At 39.2% G+C, this 22,104-nt stretch overlaps 1 protein-coding gene across 1 annotated transcript in view; it reads left to right on the top strand.

Moving 5' to 3' along the window:
* The window catches only part of LOC138755459 (astacin-like metalloendopeptidase), a 159,065-nt gene that overhangs the window by 50,064 nt on the left and 86,897 nt on the right, over nucleotides 1-22,104 (top strand). Inside the window, exon 6 of the mRNA XM_069921495.1 lies at nucleotides 17,006-17,123. Within this exon, the coding sequence (XP_069777596.1) occupies nucleotides 17,006-17,123 (118 nt within the window). The remainder of the gene's footprint in view (nucleotides 1-17,005; nucleotides 17,124-22,104) is intronic.

The following is a 22,104-nucleotide window of genomic DNA, read 5'->3' as shown; positions in this document are numbered from 1 at the left end:
GTTTACCAGAGAAATATATTAATTGGATTAAAGCATTATATAAGGGGCCATTGGCGAAAGTGACAGTAAATGGATATATATCAAAACAATTTAAATTAAGCAGATCAACAAGGCAGGGATGCCCACTATCACCCTTATTGTTCGCGTTAGCTATAGAACCACTAGCAGAATTGATAAGAACAGAAAATAAAATAAAAGGGATGAAAATAAAAGACAAGGAATATAAAATCAGTTTATTTGCAGATGACGTTATAGTATACTTAACAGAACCAGAAATATCAATAAAAGAAATTGAAGGAATATGGAGAAGTGTCGGGATACAAGATTAACGCAAATAAAAGTGAAGCAATGCCAATGAATAATGCGGATTTCTCAAAATTTAAGAAAGAATCAACATTCAGATGGCAAATGCAAACAATACCAAAGCTAGGTATACAAATAAATAAAAACCTCGGCCATCTATATAAACTCAATTATTATCCACTAATGAAAAAAATTACAGGACGACTTAGAGCATTGGAAAGACTTACCATTAACACTAATAGGAAGGATAAACTGTATTAAAATGAACCTTTTCCCAAGGATACAATACCTATTTCAGGCATTGCCAATACACTTGACGGAGAAATTCTTCAAGGAGTTAAAGAAAATAATAAGGAAATTTTCTTGGAAAGGGGGGAAACCGAGGATAGCACTAGATAAATTAACAGAATGGTATAAACAAGGAGGCTTACAACTGCCAAACTTTAAAAATTATTATAGAGTCGTACAATTAAGATACCTATCAGATTTGTATCAAACAAGGGAAAAGCCAGATTGGACTAGATTAGAACTAGATAAAATAGGGAAGATACCCGAACATATATTATATAAATGGGATGAAAAATTGGTACAACGTAGGAATTCTCCAGTATTACATCATCTGCTCAATATTTGGAAGAAGATTCATGTAGAAAGGAATAAAACAAATTACCAACTACCAAAACTAATACTGATGCAAAATCAGCTAATCCCTTTTACAATAGATAACCTTTCCTTTAGAGAATTGGAGAAAAAAGGATCAAAAGAATAGAAAATTGTTTTTCAGGAAATAAATTATTATCCTTTGAACAAATGAAGGATAAATATAATATAACTCACGATACAGTGTTGGCATACTACCAACTGAAATCCTACTTGAAGGACAAATTGGGAAGCAGTCTGAGGTTACCAGAGGGAAGTAATTTTGAATATATGATTACAGACACAATGATAATCAAAAAAATTATAACAACCATGTATATTAAACTACAAGAAAAGGAGAACGAGGAAACAAATAGTAAAACTAAACAAAAATTGGAACAAGATCTAAACATAATGATAAAGAATGAAACATGGGAGAAGTTATGCTCAGGAACTATGAGAAATACAATAAATACGAGGTTACGTATGATACAATATAACTAGATACACAGGCTATATATTACACCTCAAAAGTTAAATAAATGGGACCCAACAGTATCTGACAGATGTTTTCGCTGTAAAAAGGAAATGGGAACAACAATTCATGCAATCTGGACATGTGAGAAAGTGAAAAAATTTTGGGAAGATCTAAACCAGATATTAAATAAAATCACAAAAAACAATATACCCAGAGATCTTCCTCCTAAGTAACATAAAAACAAAGAATTTGGACTTGATTTGGATGGTGCCCAAAAAAGATTTGTTAGGATAGCCCTAGCTGTAGCAAAAAAATGTATTATGTCAGCCTGGAAATTAGAAGATAACTTGAGAATACAACAATGGTATATAGAAATGAATAAATGTATTCCATTAGAAAAAATAACATATAATTTAAGAAATAATATTACAATATTTGAACAAATATGGGAGCCATACATGAAATACAATAGAGAAAACCTACCGGGCACATCTACCACCTAAAATGACAGAAGGAGAAGGGAATGAAAAGAATTGACTCAGTGGAAATTCTTGTTTGTTTTTATTGAGTGACAGCATTGTTTGACGGGTTTAATGTATCTTAGATTCTGAACTTTAAATGAATGGGAGGGGAGGTAGGGAGGGTGGGATGGGAAGGGGGGGAGAAAACGACACTGTATATATTTAAAAAGGAAAATGTATGCATCTTGATCAATGTGGTTTATAGTGTGAAAAATAAAAAATTTAAAAAAAAAGAAAAAAAAAACCGTAAAACTGTACTTAGGCACCTGAATAAAGGACTATATAAGCTGTCCAAGGATACTGTGTACTTTGAGTGGGGGTCAGTGCAAAGTATGAGTTACATTGTTTACTCTTTCTTTGTACCCCTCACTCCCACTAGCTTAAGATAATAATAAAGTGATCGTATGCTCTTTGGTTCTGCTGGTGTTCATTGTATTACAATGTGTGTTGACTCAGCACTGTGGTCAAATACTACGCATTTCTTTCCATTCTAAAAAGAACAGCCATTCACCACCCGTCTTTGCTTTCCATCTATTAGTTTTGTTTCCGTGCAGACCCATTAACCATGATGATTTCCACTCCATCCTCAACATTCAAAATATCTAACCATTTAATAAACTGGCACTTTATTATAAAGATCTTTTCTTTAAGCTGAAGCTATATCTTACAGTTATAGGTGAGGAAGAAGAGTTCCTCTAACAGCTATTTCTTTTGTATTGAAAAGAAGTAGTCCAAGACTGAGGTCTGTAAATTCTGATGCATACCCAAAGGTGTTGTAATGATGGCCAATTACCAATTAACTCATGAGTAACCCACTGTAGCTCATTCAGGACTGAGTCTGAGGTGAGGAAGAAGAAATTCTCTGACAGTTTGAATTGGAAAAGCAGTGGTGGTAAAAAGCATTTTGGTTAAGGGGTATGCAGATATGGCCCTTGGACAGAGAATTAGGGTTGGGTTCTGAGGTGCTGGGGTGGTGGGGTGAGATCATGGAGATGAGAACTAAAAGCAAGATCAGACAAATTGAGCTGATGACATAGGTTTGGGGGTTTAGTTAGATGGAAGAAGAATTATGACTTGCACTTTGGGTTTTGTAGAAGGGTCCAGGTTGGGCTGAAATGGGCTGTGAATAGATGCCAAGGATCATAAATGCCATTGATGTTGTTCATTGTGTGAACAATTTGATTGGTGTTGGTGGCTTCCATAAAGGCTCTGGGGAATTGTGGTGTCAGATTATTTGTGGAGATACGAAATTTGGAAGATTTAGATCTGGATATTGAGGTATTGGTGAGTGAGATGTTAGAATAATTCTCAACCTGTCATCTGTGGATTTGTTGCAGGTGGTCCACAACAACACACCAAAAACAAATATTACTGACATAACAAACACATAATGTGTAAAACAAGATTGTGACTGACAAAAAAAAAAAAAAAATTCCATTGATTGTTGATGGAAAAGGAAGGGGTTTGAGCTCAGCAGATCCCGACTTGCATTTGTTATAGTGGTCCATAGTAATTAAAGGAATACCAAAGATAATCTATGGATGAAAAAGGTTGAGAACCACTGCAGTGAAGAACTTATTTGACTGAGTACCAAAGCATTGTTCGAAAGACAAGCCCAGAAATTGAACTGTTTAAAGTCCATTTTTGAGTGTAATTTGGTCCCATTTCTGCATTACTTGAAAGTAGGTCACTCTACAAAATATTTCCTGATAGAATTGTGACACTTTAGCCCCTTTTCCACTGGCATCCCAGTTAATTGGCTGTGCAGTGCCCCGGGATAGAAAGCCCTTTGTACCTTTCCATTGGGCCACCCTTAACTAGGACACAACTCATCGCTGGGGATTGGAGTGTTCTACCTTCAACTGGAAACGGGTGACTTTCTGCTGTCCTTTTTCCATTGGTTTTATCAGCACGCCAGCATCAGCTGACGCCAGGATATGAGTAAGGTTTGAGGTGGTTAATCCCCAGCATGAAATGATGTCATTTGATGCTGGTGTGCTGACAGTTTTCTTTTTCCATTGGACCCTGTCCCAGTTAATTCCTGGGACAAGGTGCCAGTGGAAAAGGGACTATTTTGGGGAGAGCACTTGTACAATACCTATGTTGCATACCTCACATTTTCCCATTATCCAGCATGTAGCAAATTATTTGTCTAATGGCCATTTCCATCATAAATTGGTGTATGTATGGGTCTGCATTGCATAGATGCAAACCAACCTCAGTGAAATAAGAACAAAGCATAAAGCGTATTTCCATCTCACTATTTAGTCCCCATATTAGTCTACTAATATGGGGATGGTTTGACAGACCAGGTTTTGAAGTGCCTGCAGATTACTCCAAAACTTTTCAAAGCCTATAAAGTTGTTTTTTTTAGACATACAGCACCATAACAGGCAATTTTGACCCACAAGTCTTCGCCACCCAATTTATACCCAATTAACTTTGAACAGTGGGAAAAAATTGGAGCCCTCAGGGAAAACTCATGCAGACATAGGGAGAACGTACAAACTCCTTACAGACATCATAGGCTTTTAACCCCGGTCCCAATTACTGGTGTTGTAAAAGCTATGCCAACCATATGCAATAACTAACAGTGAGTGCTTTTTCAGCAATCAGTGGTTGATTCCATTGTGGCACTTGACAGCAGTCACAGTTGTAGATGCTGTTAAAGCCACAACCAGCTGTCCAGGAAGTTGGTCAAGCCAGGATGGTCCAGCCCAAAAAGGGAATTGAAGGCCATTGGCAACTTGCTCAGAAGGGGAGATGAGGCCTAGGGCAGATCAGCCATGACATAGAACACAACAGCACAGAAATAGGCCTTTCAGACCATATAGTCCATGCCAAACTATTTTCTGTCTTGACCCATCGATCTGCACCCTCCAAACCAAGACTCTCTAATCCATATTCGTATCCCAATCATTATATTTATTTAAAAATCTATCTTTCTTTCCTCCCATACCAGACTCTCATGCAGAGCTATTTCCCTTCCTTCAAGATAGGACTCGGCACAATCAACAATTCCCAAGATAAAAAATATAAAATAAAAGGAAAAAAAAACAGAAAACAGACCCCCCCCCCCCCACCACTTAGTGTAAAATATTTTCTAAACACCACCCTATTCTATTGTGCAGGTAATGAGAAAACTCATTAAAAACATATGTATGGACTCTGGAGGCTCTCCAAGATAATTGCAAGAGAATTTTACTCTCTTTTCCAAAGGATTAATATCAAACAATTACAAATATAAGAAGATAAAATATAATTATTCAGATTTAAAACTTTCAAATTTAAAGTTCTCTCATTCTCTTTGAATTTTCTTCAGAGTTGGTAGCTTGTTCACAAAGTTCTTTGCAACTTCGATGTCAGTAAAGATCTTGTTTTGCCCTTTTGGCTTTGTAATTTTCAAAGTAGCTGGTTGATGCAACACAGACATGTAACTTTTTTCCAGAGGGTGCTTTTCAGTGGATTAAATTCCCGTTTGCACAATAAAAACACAGCACTAATGTCTGGATAAAAAAATATTTTTTCACCTTCAATTTCAAGAGGTTATCCTTGTCTTTCCTCAACCTTCTTTGCTGCTGCTCTTAATATTTTCTTCACGATCTTTGAATTTCATGCATCTAGTTAATATAAAGCATGGTTTTTGATCTGGTCATAGATGAGAAAAGAGTGATCTGTGTACCTTCTCAATTTCTATATCATTTCCGACATTTTGTACTCCCAAAACTTTATGTAACCACTCTTGAAAGAAGCGGATGGGTTTTCCCCCTCCTCTCCCTCTTTAAGTCCTACTATTTTAACATTATTACACCTGCTAAAATTTTCTAAAGAATCCATCTTTTCCCATATATTCACTTTTTCTGTGGCTCACTCCTTTAATTCTTTTCTCCACATTGCCCACTCTTTCCCTTGTTTCATCCACCTTTTCTTCCACTTAGGTCACTCTTTCATTTAAAGTCCCAATTTCTACCTCTAATCTGGTCACAACTTTTAAAATGTGATCCAATTTCTTATTTGTATGTGGCTTTAATTAAAAGTCCTTTCATTATATTTTATTAGTATATTTCTCTTTAACTTGTTCTATTAGCTTTATTAGTGTTATTGTCTTGTTAACATTTACTAATTCATCTTCCTCTGTTTTTGATCATCTTTTAAACCACCATTTTGAAAGAGATTTCCTTCTTGCTTCTGTCGGTGATCCTGTGCATTGTGAATGTGCACAGAAGTGCACATGCTCAGTCTCCTGCTTTCTTCTTCCAGAGCGTCTCTTGGCCCCATCACTGAAGATGTCGAGCTATCTGCACAGGGTCCAGGACAGGCTACAACCTCCGGTTTCTTCTTATATGTAGGTCCTCTTCCATTAAGAAACTCCACATCATGAACATGAGATCATGAACACTGGCAACTGCTGATTCTTAAACATTTTTACCTTAAGAGTAAGTTCTTCCTTTTCTTCCTATTTAAGTTCTCGTGGACTACCATATTTTATAATTTTTTTAATAATTTCTCAGGAGCTTTGGGAGGCCACCTCCTTCCTCCTTTACATCATGTGTCATTTCTCCACCTTAAATGTTGAAATCAAACCTACGTCTATGTTCAATGATGGGGCAGGCATCCAACAGTCTATATATGTTCCTATTTTCTTATATTTTGGGGAGTCTGGATTTGTTTCTGTGGCATTGCTTTGGAAATGCAGTACATTAACATTACAATAGGAATCTGAGCTGAAATTGCATGAGGTGTGAACTTGCAAGCCAGTTTGGACATAATCTAAAAAGACTTTATCAAAACCTTTGACAAGGACCCACATGGAAGGCTGGTGTGGAAGAACAGATCACATGGGATCCAGGGTGAGCTAGTGCAGTGAACTGGAATTCACTGCCCATGTGTTGTTCAAATGACTGGCTCCTCCCTTGGCTCCATCCTCACCTACCCTAATATAAGCCCTGGTTTTCCTGCCTTAACTCAGATTCACCTGAAGATTATTGTATCTATTGGCCATTGATTGTAAGCTATTAAAAGCGTGTTTGTTCTCCTCTCTTGTCTCTGAGTGCAATCAGTCACGTTACAATTTTAATAGCTTACTTTGAAGCAGGATGGAAGGCGTGTTGAAGCCAGGCATGCTTCAGGTTAACCCTCCGTCCCCAGAGACCCCAGAGGAATTTGCCTACTGGCTGGAGGGCTTCCAGTCTTACCTGACAGCAACGCAAGATGTCTCCAGAGGTCTGCACTCTCTCTCGAGTCAGCCCCAAGGGGTTTGCTGTCAACAGGGACTGTGCAACTTACGAGTCTGCCTTAGAAGGCTTGAAGGCTCACTACATGAGGCCTCAGAATGATGTGCTGGTGAGTCACCGACACTCTCAGTGTTGGCAGTGTCCAAATGAGTTGCTGGATTATTATGTCCTTGAACTGTGGGCCTTGACTAGGAAATTCCTCTATGAAGCAGCCACGACCCAGGTGAGAGAGGAGGAACAAATCTGGGACATCCTCGTGGTATGTGAGGTAGCGAATGCAAGAGTTGAGGAAGAAAGACTTGGCCAGCACCTTGGAGCTGGCAAAAGCACTCGAACAGGCCCAACTAGAAGTTGACAACCTCAGTGACGAAAGTTGCGCCTTTTCAGAAAACCAGCAACCCCCGCAGCCCCAGCGCAAATTGCTGCGGCCAGGGATGCTACTTCTATGCACCCCTACACCTGATGCCCCGAGAAGGATGCTATGAGCTCTGGATGCAGTAAATGAGGGCACTGGGTGGTGTGCAGGGTTAAGGGGAACCCAAAGAGGGCGACTGCATGTGTGACCCCCGAATCAGTGTTTGGCCCATGCCTGAGTCCCGGAGTGCCAGCCCCACCCTCTCTATGCTCTCACTCTCTGCATCTTGTTGCGCTTTGTGGCAGGACCTGCCACCAAAATAAAGCATTGTGGGAAGCAATGGCAGCCATCTTTCTGAGCCTCGTGGTCGATGCCACCTAGTCCTCGCTCGGATCAGGACAGAGGTTGGCCATCTTTCCACGCCTCGTGGTCGATGCCATCTTGTCTCCCCAGGGGCCAAGAGGAGAGAGTCGACATCAGCATAGAGAGCAACGTGGTTTTCGGAACACTGGCATTGATCATCCTGAATCAGGCAATACCTCAACAGTTGAATAACTCGACGATGGAGGTGAGGGTAAACAGACACTTGACTGGTCGTTTGGTAGGTACGGCTCCACTGAGAGCTTTATAAACTCTGTGACTGCTCAACAGTACAACTTAAAGTTGTACCCGACAGACTATCGTATCTATCTAGCATCACACTTGCACTCTGCAACGATGCAGGGGTATTAAATAGTACATCATAAAAGGGAGGGGGAGTTTTGTAAGTTCCGATTTTAAGTGCTGAAGGATTTGTGTGCTTCTGTGTTGCAAGGCCTGGGCTTCCTGTGTCATCTTAAAAGCATGACCATGGAGTACTCTGGCCCACTCCCCCCAATCACGGTGCGGAACGGAGGGTCCCAAAAGCTGGACTCCACAAGCGGCCTCTCCACCTTAAATACTGATTCTCTCCCCCCTCCCCACTGTTTCCAAATCTGACTTTCGATTGCAAGCCAATATCCACAAAGAGCAGGCAATACAGTGTGGGGTATGGGGAATTTATTAGAGCCAAGATGCAGCAGCTGCTCAAAGAAAATATTATTGAGCCCGGGTGGTAGTTGTAAAAGGGGGAGAAAAGTCCAGGCTACTTATTGACTATAGCTAAACATTCCTGGATGCGTACCCCCCACCACCCCTCAAATTTTGGATATAATTAATGAAATTGTGCAATATCAGGTCTATTCAACCATTGACCTGAAAGCTCCATGCCATCAGTTACCGATCCATTCCAAGGACCACCCCTACACAGCATTTGAGGCAGACGGACTGTGTAATTAGTTTTGGAGGGTCCATTTTGGTATCACTGACAAGGACTCAGTCTTCCAGAGACAGATGGACAAAATGGTCGACAAATACGGGTTAAAGGCCACCTTCCCTTATCTTGACAATGTCACCATTTGTGGGCACTCTGGAAGACCACGAAGCCAACCTCCAGAAGTTTCTCCACATGGCCACATCCCTGAATCTCATGTACAATTCCAGTAAGTGCATGTTTTGGACTAAGCATCCGGTGATTCTGGGCTATGTGGTGGAGATCCTGACCCCATCAAATGTGCCCCCTGTTAGACCTCCCAATCCTGAAGACCATGAAGGCCTTAACGAAGTGCCTGAGTTTTCTTACTATGCCCAGTGGGCCCCTCATTACATCGATAAAGTCTCGAAACTTCTGTAAATATTTTACGTTGATGACAAATACACAACACAATTCATTGCAGTGAAAACAATATTTAACCTGTACACCAAAATTCATTAATTTTAATGTTTGCAGTTTTACTTTAGCATTTACTTTATCCATGCAAAAATTGCAATATAAATGCGAATTTCCTGATCTACATTTCGTTTTCGTTGTAAAGAATATTTGTAAACGTCTCTGTAAACATTCTAAAGTGATATTAACAATTAAACAGTACAGTTCATAGATATAAAAACAATGTTTAACCATTTCTCAAAAAGCATTTATTTTAATGAATGTAGTTTTATTATTGAATTTATTTATCCTTGGTGAAATTGAAATTTATTTGCGAATTTACTAATCTACATTTTGTTTTATGGTTGTAAAGTATATTTTAAAGTTCTGTAAATGTTTTACAAGTGCTATTAATATTTAAGCAGGTTAGTTCATAACTGTGAAAACAATGTTTAAACATTTTAAAGTCCACCTCCTTCCCATTATCGGCTGAAGTCCAGATGGCTTTCGACTATATTCAGAGCTACGTCATAAAGGCCACAAAGCATGTGGTGAATGAGAACGCTCCCTTCCAGGTGGAGAGCGAGGCCTCTGATGTAGCTCTGGCCGCTACCTTTAACCAGGTGAGCAGGCCGGTTGCTTTTTTTTCCCCACACCCAACAAGGCCATGAGCTTCAGAACCCATTAGTGGAGAAAAAGGCTCAAGCCATCGTAGAGACCATCAGGCACTGGAGGCATTACCTGGCCAGCAGAAAATTTACACTGCTCACTGACTAGTGGTCAGTGGCAATTATGCTTAATAATGCAAAAAGGGGTAAAAATAAAGAATTACAAGACTGCGAGATGAAAGATCGAACTCTCCACGTGTAATTATGATATAGCCCAGGTACTCTCAATGAACCTCCGGATGCTCTGTCAAGACGAAGCTGTGCCTCTGCACACACCAGCCAGTTGTCACTGCACGATGAGCTTTGCCACCTGGGCATCACTCACATGACTCCTTTTGTCAAGGCATGCAACCTGCCCTACACCATTGAAGATATTAGGGAAATGACCAGGTCCTGCCAGGTCTGCGCGGAATGTAAAGGCATCCCACCCCTTCTAACGACTCAGTCTTGATTTCAATGGTCCCCTCCCTTCCACCAATGGAAACGTACACTTTCTTAACGTCATCGATGAGTATTCACGTTTTCTGTTCGCCATTCCCTGCCCAGACATGACCACCATCACGGTCATCAAGGCCTTGTACTCGATTTTCACCTTGTTCTGGTATCCCAGCTATATCCATAACAACTGTGGCTCATTATTTATGACCTAAGAGCTACACCAGTACCTGCTCACAAGAAGTATTGCCTCAAGCAAGATGACTAGCTACAATCACCAGGAGAATGGACAAGAGAAGGCAAAGATGTGGAAGGCCATGAAATTGGCTCTCCAGTCCAAAGGCCTTCTAGACTTACGCTGGCAAGAAGTCCTACCCATTGCACTCCACTCCATAAGGTCACTTCTCTGCACTGCAACCAACAGAACTCCTCACAAGCTAATGTTCACTTTCCAGAGAAAATCCACATCCTGGACCACCTTCCCAGCTTGGCTAATGGCATCGGAGTTGGTCCTGCTGAGAAAGCACATGAGGAGGGGCAAGACAGACCCCCTGATCAAGAAGGTGCACCTTCTGCACACCAACCCAGCATATGCCTACGTGGTAAACCCTGATGGCAGAGAGGACATAGTCTTGATCAGAGACCTGGCACCCACTGGAACTGAGAATCCAATGCCTCAAACAAGCCAGGAACAACCAAGTACCCCACCCAGGGTTCTGGATGACTCTGCTCGGGAAGTGGGTCAATCCACTCCGCTACCAGACCCGGAACCCTCGAGACCCAGTAACCCTGCACCATAGGGGGTCCAGGAAGTTCTAGAAGCCCAAACTCCTCCAGTATTGAGGCATTCAACCAGAATAACTATACCTCCTGATAAACTCAACTTGTAAATATTTATAAACTATTAGTCTTATTTTGAATGTATGGTCTCTGTTTTTCACCCATAGGTTCTCTTCTGAAGAAAAGAGTGAATGCAGTGAACTGGAATTCACTGTTTATGTATTGTTCAGATGGCTGGCTCCTCCCTTGGCTCCCCCCTCACCTACCCCAATATAAACCCTGGTTTCCCCACCATACCTCAGATTCACCCAAGGACTATTCTATCTAACTCACAAGTCTCTGGGTGCAATCAGTCATGTTACAGCTTGTCGATTAATTAGATTTATGGTTGAAGACAGAGGATGGTAGTGGAGGGTTGTTTTTCTTATTTGTAGGCCTATGACCAGTGATGTGCCTCTGGTATCATTCTTGGATCCATTGCTGTTTGTCATCTATATTAATGATTTGGTAGTTTGTAGATGACACCAAAATTGGTGGTATAGTGGACAGTGAGAAAAGTCATCTCAATTCACAAAAGGTTTGAGATCAACTGGGAATCGGGAAACAAGGAATGGAACATGGAATTTAACTTGGATATATGTGAGGTGATGCATTTTGTTAAGTCAAATTAGGGCAGAATGTATATGTTAACCAGAGTGTTGTTGAACAGAGTGACCTTGGGGTACAAGGACATAGTTCCCAGAAAGTGATAACTCGCATATAAAAGTGAAGAAGGCATTTGGCATGTTGGACTTCGTCAATAAGGATACCGAGTACAGGAGTTGGGATGGCATGTTAGAACTATGTGAGATCACTTGGCATTCCAGTTGCCCAATTGTAGGAAGGATGTAATTAAGATGGAAAGGAGACAGAAAAAGTTCACAAAGATGTTTCCAGGACTGGAGGTCTTGAGTTATAAGGAGATGTTAGATAGGCTCAGACTTCTTACCCTGAAGTGCAGGAGGCAAGAGGGATGGCTCCATAGAAGTATATAAAATCATGAGAGGCTTAGAGAAAATAAATAGTTGTTTTTTTTTCCCAGAATAAGGTGAGAAGGGAAAGATTTAAAAGGAGCCTGAAGGCCACCTTTATGATACTGTGGTTTCTATGTGGAGCGAACTGCCAGAGGAAGTGGGAGAGGCAGGTATAATAGACAAGATAGGAATGATTTAGAGGGATATGGGCTGTCACAAACAAATGAGACCAGTTTGGGTAGACAGTTTGGTCAGCATGGACCTGTTCAGCTGAAGGATCTGGTTTCATATTGTAAAACTCTTGACTTCATTGAAAATGTAATTCTTTTTTTTTATTCCATATGAAATCCATTTGTGTTCATCTACCACTGTATTTATCAGAGGTAGGATGCTGAATTTTAGTAGAAAGATTCAGGTTGTAAGCAACCTTTAGATCTAGAATTCAGTGTGATAGTAATGGAACATGATGAGCAGGCAACAGAACAAGACCCTGGTGAAGGGTAAAAGATTCAATGTTATTTTTCCAGGGCTTTGCTTTAGCAATTTGGGAACTTTATCATGTGTTTTATGGCAATTTTCTTTTGAACAGTTTATGAGAATTTCCATGTCAAGAGCATGTGGCAACTCGACCCATACCATGCCAGCAATCTGAACTTCTAATGGTAGACCCTAGGTGTTGTGACAGCAAGTATTAATAATTTAATCATGGGGATGTGCACAAATTATGTGTGAACAGAGCCAGTAACCAATCACGATCTGAAATAAACAGGCTTCAAAATCTGCGTACAGGGCAGAGCCAATTTGGTGATGTTTCCTCTGTGCTTCTTGTCATAAACTTTCTATTGATATGATATCCATTAGGAATGTGGGATTCAATACTCCTAGCTAGCCTCATAATTCTCAGTAGATTTAGATTTGTTTGGATTTATCTTTTGCTTCACAGTTTCTTCCTCATGCCATTGAGAATCAGCAACTTGTTATTAGACATCTTATCTACTAAATTAATAAACTCCTTAAAATGTTACTATAAAAAAATTCCCTGTATATCATAGAACATTGGTTATTGGAATTTCAAATCTGAGAACAATTTTTGGCTGCTCCTATTATTCTATTGCATGCTGCCCCTCAGCAACATCTCAAAATGGAGTGTAAATTTCCAGGTGGATATTGTCAAAACACAGTTCTCTTAAACTATCACCTCTTGATTTCTCCACTGTATTTTAATTGTCAGATTTATAAACTAGTGGAGCAGAAAGTCCTTCTTACTAAATACACTGAGACAACTTTTTTTTTCTAAGGTTTGTTTCCTGAAAAAAATTAAAGATAAATTCAGATTTGCTGTATCACATAGAAGTTGGAGAAGCATTAAATTAACTTTCTTTGAATATAGCATGTTTAATTACATGATGCTGACACAAGATCTCAGGTTTTTTTTTCTTTTTTTCCCCCTTTATTTAATTTTCAATCAACATTAAGTTACAAAACAAACAAAATCAAAGAAACATGACAAATATATACAATATAATGTCTGAACTACATGTTGATATACAAAGAGGAAGAATCAACACATTATTTCACTTATCAAATTCTGCACTATTGTTTATAAATATAATAACACACTGTGCCGATCTTTAAAAGAAAAGTAGGAAACTGTAAAAGGAAAAGAGAAAAAAATGAAAAAGAGAAAGAGCACTGCCCCCTCCCCAAAAGGAAAAGGAAGGGGTAATTCTCCCATATAATGTGACAAAATCATCTGTTTTCCAAAAGCATTAATTACATACAGATAAAGCATTATGTGATTCATCCAGATCTTACTTCCTCCCTTAAAGGATAAATGTCTTGACATAGACATTACTAGTGATACTAGAGATAGTGGTATTGGAGACCAGAAGGGGGAATAATCAAAGGTTAATCCCCGTGTATCTTAAATGTGGGTTCCATATTCTTAAAAACATGTTGTAACAATTTCTGAGGTTGTAGGTAATCTCCAAAGGAACACAACTATGCATTTCTGACTTCCAGTGGGTCACACTCAGTTGGGAATCAGATTTCCAAGTATTGGCTATATATTTCCTGGCCACCGCTGAAGCAATTTAAACAAATTTCAATTGATATTTTGACAGCCCCATTTTAGGTCTTATATCTGCTAATTTCCCCAATAAAAACAACTCTGGCACCTGACAGTATCGAATTCTGGTAATTTATTCCAGGATATACCCCAAATACATTAATTGTAATGCTCATGCTGTCCTGACGTAGGTCAGACCAGCAAAATGGAAACATTTCTATATCCAAATCTGATTCCCATCTCTCTCTTGACTTATCTAGCCCTTATTTAGGGGCTTCAGCCTGAAGTAAGAAATACATTTTTTGAAATAAATTTCTTTGTGATCCACTTTCAAACCAGAGTCTCTATTTCTGTACATTGCAGTAAGGTCAGTGCTGGACCTAATTTATTCCTTAAATAAGATCTTAATTGAAGAGAGCAGAAAAAGGATGTATTTAAAACTCCAAATATATTCCTGATTTGTTCATATGTCATAAATTGTCCCTGCTCAAAGCAATCTTCAACATATTTGATCCCACTCTGAGACCAAGTTTCTAGAATTTTATTATCAATTGTTGCCAGAACTAATTTATTTTGATCTCGGGGTTTTGAGTGAGAGACCTCCCCGAACATCAATATGACCACTGAGTTTATTCCAAATTGTAATAATATGTTTTAGTAAGGGGACTTCCTTAGGACCAAGTAATAATTTAGAATTCCATTTATATATAAAATTTTCTGCTATCCTCTCACCAACCTTATGCAATTTCAACTTTACCCAAGATGATTTGTCTCCTCCATCAAAGAGGCGAGGCAACAAACTTCATTTGGGTTGCCCAATATTTTTTAAAGTCTGGGAGCTTTAATCCTCCAAGTTCATGATTCCAAGTTAATTTATCGATAGAAACTCTAGGAAATTTACCCTTGCACAGAAACATCCTAATATATTTATTTAAATTGCATAAAAATTGTTGTGATACTAAGGTAGATTTTGGAAAAGATATTGTAATTTAGGCAATATATTCATTTTTATATAATTGACCCTTCCAATTGGAAGTATTTGGAAGGGTTATCTATTTATTTAAATTATCCTCAATTTTCTGAAGGGAAGATAATTAAATTTATATAAATTTTTTAAGCTATTATCTATCTTAATACCTAAAAATTTTAAGCTCTCAGGTTGACCACACATGTTGCACAACAAATGTGAGGAGCCCAGGATTTGTCTTCATCACCAATTTTACAATTGAGCTCAGGCTTTCTTAATAAGTGCAGCCAAACTGCATCTTTGAGCCTTAAGTGTATACTCGTCACAAACGTAACAGAATGTTTTGCAGCTGTTGCAACATTGACAAGACATTTCTGTTGTATTGAATGTTCCTGAAGACAATAAATGCTATTGTTAAGTACACTCACTATGTTTTGCTTGAATAAAAGTGCATCAATGTAATGCACAGCATCTGTATATGTGAGCTGCTTTTATAGACTGTCTGCATCTATCCTGACTAAGCATCCCTAGGCCTATGATTATATTTTCATAGTACCTGCACCATAGTGCACACCCAAGCATGCTTGGGCTGACCAAAACATCTTACTGTGAGCAATATATTGGACTTAAAATGTGACAGGAAATCACAAAAATAGGTTTTCTCTAAAAATACAGTACGTTATAGGAAAATTGTAAGGCGACTGTCGAGATCAGCAACCCAAAATCCATAAAATACACGCAAAAGTATTCAGGAAGCAAAATCTTTGTTGTCCAATTATATCAGGCATTACCTAAGTCACCAACTCTATCTTTCTGCCTTCAACTGTCTGAAGCTGAGCCAAACTGTTTTCAACCTTAGTGCCATATTTGATCCTGTGATAAACTTTGGACCACATATTTGTACCTCATTAAGACTGACTGTAACAGCACATGACTCCAACTTTGCTTCAGCTCTCAGTTAAATGACTGAACAATATATTTGTGACCCACAAACATTATCACTCTAATTTGTTTACTAGTTATATTACCTGTCTTCTCTGCATAAATTGTCTCATGCTTCAACACACAGATATGTTCAGGCATCACCACTGTGTTTGCATACTTAAGACAAGCCACAATTTTAAAATTCTTACCCTTGTTTCAAATCTTTTCATGCTGCCAGTGTTTCTTTCTCTGTGATCTCTTCTAGGGTCCATGTCTCTCCAAGTTATTCACATTTTTCCAAATCCACTTATTTATCATCCCTGAATTTAATTATTCCATTATTGGCTGATATGCCTTCAACTGCTCAGACTCCAAAGATCCTGATATGAAATGTTAATTGACCACTTCTATCCATGGATGTCTTCTGACCCCTGAGACTCTCAAGCTTCTCATTATTTGTTCAAGATTCCAACATCTATAGTTAATGCCTTCCTCTAAATTCTGCCTATTTCATGTTTTTCCTTTAAGGAACATTTAAAAACCTATCTCCTTCTTCAAATTTTTAGAATCTGCTTAATATCTCCTTTGGCTTCTGTGAACCACCTTGGACATTTTGATTCCACCAAATTAAAGTAGCACTGGCAGAAATTGAGATGATCAGGACAGTAGATTCAAATAGACTCCCATTGCTTTTTCACCTGTAGTGCCTTTTTGGCCTTTTTGCATTCAATTTGAGTTGAAAACTAGTTCAAAAATTCCATTTGGTTTACAATAGCCAAGTTTTGATAACTTTAATTAGATTTTTACATGGATTTTCCATTATATTTCTTTATAGATTCTAAAATATGTTTGTGCAGATTGTGTTGCAAGGTAAATGTATTTTTGCAACTATAGGTAAGTCACAACAAACGATTATACACAAAGCCATGAAGGAGTTTGAAATTCTAACATGCCTAAAGTTCATATATAGATGGCATCAAAGAAAATATGTAAAAATTATCTCAGGAACTGGGTAAGTCAGAGAATATTGATATCCAAATATACATAATTAGAAAAAATTAGAATTAGAAGGACTTTAATTGTTAACTAGTTAATGTTATAATAATCAACAAATATATTTCATTTAAAATATTTTTTAACATATATCCTCGGTATATTTGTAAGATTAGCAAATTGTATGTGTTATTGCTTCAGAGAAAAAATGTTCAAGCTTATACTTTTGAAGATGATGCCACATTTTGATGAGAGAATATAGAAGTTCACACAACAGAAAAGTCAGATCTCAATAACAATGTGGATATTAAAAAGCAAAACTGAAGTTTTGAGATAACCATTTATTATAATGTTGTCTGAAAAATGTGACCACTAATTATAACACAGCACCAAAAATCCACAGTCATTATTGGTGTGCACAGTTGTCAGACTGGGAAGACAATAACAATGCAAAGCTGATTTGCCATAAACTATTGCTTTGATCAAGAGGTAAATCCCGAAAGTTTGCCAAAACTGTGGTTGATGTAAAAACACAATGCTGGAGAAACTCAGCAGGTCTAACAGTGTACTTATATAGCAAAGATAAAGATACATAAAACAAACGTTTCGGCCCTGAGTCCTTCATCAAGGTATGGTACTTTGCTATATAAAGTGCACTGTTTGACCTGCTGAGTTTCTCCATCATTATGTTTTTACTGTTGCTTTAATCAATACTTCTACAAGAATTTGATCCTTTTGCACTTCTTCAAAGTTGTGAGAGTTTTCAAAGATTAATACAGAAGGGAGTTTTTCTTAATTTAATTGCATTCTTATTAACCATTTGCTCCATATATTGATGCATTAGATGACATTCCCTTTAGAATATTTAGAATATAGCATGTCCAGCAGGAGTAGACAGCATATGGGTCAGGACAAGCCACTGGAAGAGGGGAGCAGAAAGAGGAAACAACTGTGGCTTAAGGTAGGTGGGATGTTGTGAGGAGAAATGACAAGACTGGCTCATAACCAGAGACCATGTAAATCAGGATTGTTCAGGGATGAATTCCCAAATGTGAACCTCAGTTTTGAAGTATTGTATTTAGTTCTGGTCACCGTGTTACAGGTAAGTTTCACAAGAATGTTTTCATGGCTGGAAAGCTTGAATTATAAGAAGAGACTAGATAGAGAAGGTCACATGATGCGAGTGGAGTAAGAGGAGGCAGAACCCAAGAGCTTCCAGATCAAATAGCAAAAAAAGCCTGAAAAAACAATGAAATAACAGTTAAAATATTTCCTAGTGGTATGGGAAGACACAAGGAAAAAGAAAATGACAAATAAAATAACGTGGCAACAAAAAAATGGCAAGGATTTGATTCCAAAGTTAAGGGGCCAAATCGAGGTGCCTTGTGAAGAAGAAAATGGCAGGGCTGTCTCAAGGCCCATGTCAAAAGATGCTGCCCAGCCCATGCAGTCAACGGAGCCTGTCCATGAAGAGAGCCGAAATCTGGGTAATGATATCACCCCTAAGCAGGAAGTAGGAGCCCCGGGAAACCACATGGAGAGAGGGGGAGACTCTGGACCCCCCCCCCCCAACCACACACATACAGCAAAAGAACCATGTTGGGCTTTCTCACGCTGAGTGCAACGTTGACACCAGCACTCACATTAGTGCTATAATTAGCAGGAGCCCAGGAAGCACAGTGGAAGATCCAAACCATAGGTGAGCCTAAAAAAATCCAGTATTGGTCCAGAGATGCAAAGAGCAGCAGTGGGAGCTGCATGACAGCAAGGAGGAGGGAGACTTTGAGGGAGACCGAGGCAGCAGGGGCAGTAATGGCGGATGCCATGAGGCTAGGGGACCAAGTAATGAGAACTCAGAGCCCTCCCTGAGAGATTGTTTGGAGGCCCTGGGACATATGGAGGGCAGATTATTTCAGGCTATGGAAAGGAGAGCCCAGGGCATGCAAGGGACCCTCACAGCTTTAATGGGGAGAATCATGAAGGTGGAAAATAGAGTGGGGGCCAGAGAAGACAGGTTAAGCAGGGTGGAGGGTGAGAGAGAAAGTCTGGGGGAAGCTAGATGCCCTGGAGAATTACAGTCGCAGGATCAATATTAAAGTTGTGGGGCTGAAGGAAGGGTGAGGGGAGAAACCCAGCGGACTTCTTCCAGAAATGGATCCTCAAAGGACTGGGAAAGGAGATACTGGGGAAAAGGTAGAGGTGGAGAAGGCGAGTACGACACCCCTTCCAAAGCCCGGCCCTGGACAGAAACTCCATTTGGTTCAAATAAAACTGATACATTACCAAGATGGAGAAAATTTTAGGGGCAGCAACAGCCTGAGGAAGGAAAAGAGGGGGGGTGGGCAATGGAAATAGTGGGGCACAAGATACTCTTCTATCCTGGAATTAGTGTAGTGCTTTTAAAGCAGAGAAAAGAGTTTGAGCCAGTTAAAAGACTGGTAAAGCAAAAAGGGTATGAATGTGTCTTGAGGTACCCTGCCACCCTGAAAGTTATATTTCCGAGGGGGAGGGGCTGGGGTGGTTTAATCTGAGCTGAATAAGGCACAACAGTTCGAAAGAACTGCCTGTGCTTGAGGGAGATAAGAAAAATAAAAGCAAACATGCAAACTAACCCAATATGTTGTAAATATTTGGGTGCGAATATAGGCTAAAAAATAATGATACATGTGAAACAGGAATGGGAGAAGGTATCTGGGAGAACTCTGGGGAGGGAGTAGGGGAGGAAGGTGAAAAAGAGTCGCAGTTCACAGGGACCGAGTAATGGAAGGACATGGTGGTGGCAGGAAAGAAGTGGTCGCCAGGATAGGATAAGGGAATACAGTGATGGGCTGAGGATTGGGATAATGTCACGGGTTATTGGCGTCGTTTTTTCCATTTTTCTTTTCATGTTGGATATTTCCTTTCTTACCTGTCTTTTTTTGTTTGGTTGTCTTTGTGTTTGTTTAACTTTCCCAGTGTTTGTCATGGGCCTGGTAAGTGGGAGGCATGAGCTGAAGAGAGAAGTTTGCACAGATTGCGAACTAGGAGGAGTGGAGGTACTGTGGCAGCACCGGTCTGGGAGTCCCGGGGGCAATGGCTAAAAGCATAAAATATGTTAGCTTTAATGTTAACGGCCTGAACAGATCAGTTAAGACAGTGGTTCCCAACCTTTTACTTTCCACTCACATACTACCTTGAGTATTCCCTATGCCATAGGTGCTCTGTGATTAGTCAGGGATTGCTTAAGGTGGGATGTGAGTAAGAAGGGAAGGTTGAGAATCACTACTCTAGACACAGTTATTACTGAAATATTTTGCTTGAGAACAATTGTCATTGGCCCATTTCCTTTGGAGTTATGAAACTGTGTACATAATGAATCAATTTGGAATGATTAAAACAGTGACTTTTTCTTTCTACCCACATACCACCTTAAGCAATCCCTTATTAATCACAGAACACTTATGGCACTTAAAGTGGTCTGTGAGTGGAAAGTAAAAGGTTGAGAACCATTGAGTTAAGAGGAAGTGAGTCTTGGCACATATTAGAAAAATTCCTTTCTCCAAGAAACTGATTTGATGGAACGAGAGCACCAAAAGCTAAAGAAGGGATGGTTGGGTCAGGTAATAACCTCCTCGTTCAGCTCAAAGTCAAGGGGGGTGTGGCAATCCTAATAGGTAGAAATGTTCTGGTGAGAGTGCAGCATCTGGCCACAGATAAAGCAGGGAGATTTGTATCAGTACACTCTCAGATATATTCAGAACCCTGGACTTTAGTGAACATTTATGACCTCAACTTTGACGACGAAAAATTCATACAAGATACCTTCCTAAAATTGGCAGAAGGAAAGAAGAATATTTTGGTTGGGGGTTCTTTTGTCTATACCCTGTCTTAAATAAATCAACTAAGAAAATAACTAAAACAAAAGGTGCAAGGGTTACTAGTGGCTGGATGAAGGAGCTGAATCTGATATATGTATGGAAGCAGAAGCCTCTATTCTATTCAAAACAACATGACTCCTAGAATAGATTTTTTTCTGGTTTCAGCCCATATAGAGGGTAGGATCATGGAGGCTGAGTACACAGTGAGGCTCCTCTCAGACCATTCACTCCTATTATTAACAATAGAAATGCCAGACAAGAAAGATACGGTATACAGGTGGAGTCTTAATACATTACTGTTTAAGAAGTCAGAGTTGTGTAGTTTTACAAGAGCACAGTAGATATGTTCTGTGAGACCAACTGTGCTTCTACTCCAGATAAATTTATCTTATGGGACACTCTCAAGGCATATTTGAGAGGCCAGATAATTGGGTACACTAAAACAGTTAAAAAAGAATATATGAGGGAGGTAGATGAATTAGAACAGGAGGTTATTTGCCTAGAAAATGACTTCCAAAAATCAGGTTCAGAGGACCATTACACGGTCAAATAAAAAATTGAAGTACAATACGTTACAAATGTATAGTATGGAAAAGACCATTATATGGTCAAAACAAAAATATTATGAATTGGGGGAGAGAGCCCACAAAGTCCTTTCTTGGCAACTGAGGACAGAGAAGGCCTCAAGGACAATCAAAACAATACAAACTGGGAGTGGCATAATCTCATATAATCCAAAAGAGATTAACGAAACCTTCAAAGAATTTTATGAAGGTCTATATAAATCAGAACTTACGGAAGGACCTGATAAAACCAGTAAGCTCCTGTCTAAATTAGAACTGGAAAGTTTAGACCCAGAAGAATGAGAAAGGTTAAATCTTCCCTTCTCAGAGGAAGAGATAGGTAAAGCATTGAATTCACTGCAAACTAACAAGTCTCCAGGGGAGGATGGGTTTCCACCTGAGTACAGTAAAGAGTTTAAATATTTACTGATGCCTCTTTACATAGAGGTGGTGGACCAGGCAATGGAGACCCATGCCCTTCCAAAATCTTTTTTGACAGCAATCATTATGACAATACTTTAAAAAGACAAGGATGGGTTAATTCTGTCTTTTTATAGACCTATTTCTCTGTTAAACACAG

This window comes from Narcine bancroftii, chromosome 1 (genome assembly GCF_036971445.1).
Source record: "Narcine bancroftii isolate sNarBan1 chromosome 1, sNarBan1.hap1, whole genome shotgun sequence".
NCBI lineage: Eukaryota > Metazoa > Chordata > Chondrichthyes > Torpediniformes > Narcinidae > Narcine > Narcine bancroftii.
The sequence above is the reverse complement of the archived record's forward strand: the minus strand, read 5'-3'. Positions and strand labels throughout refer to the sequence as shown.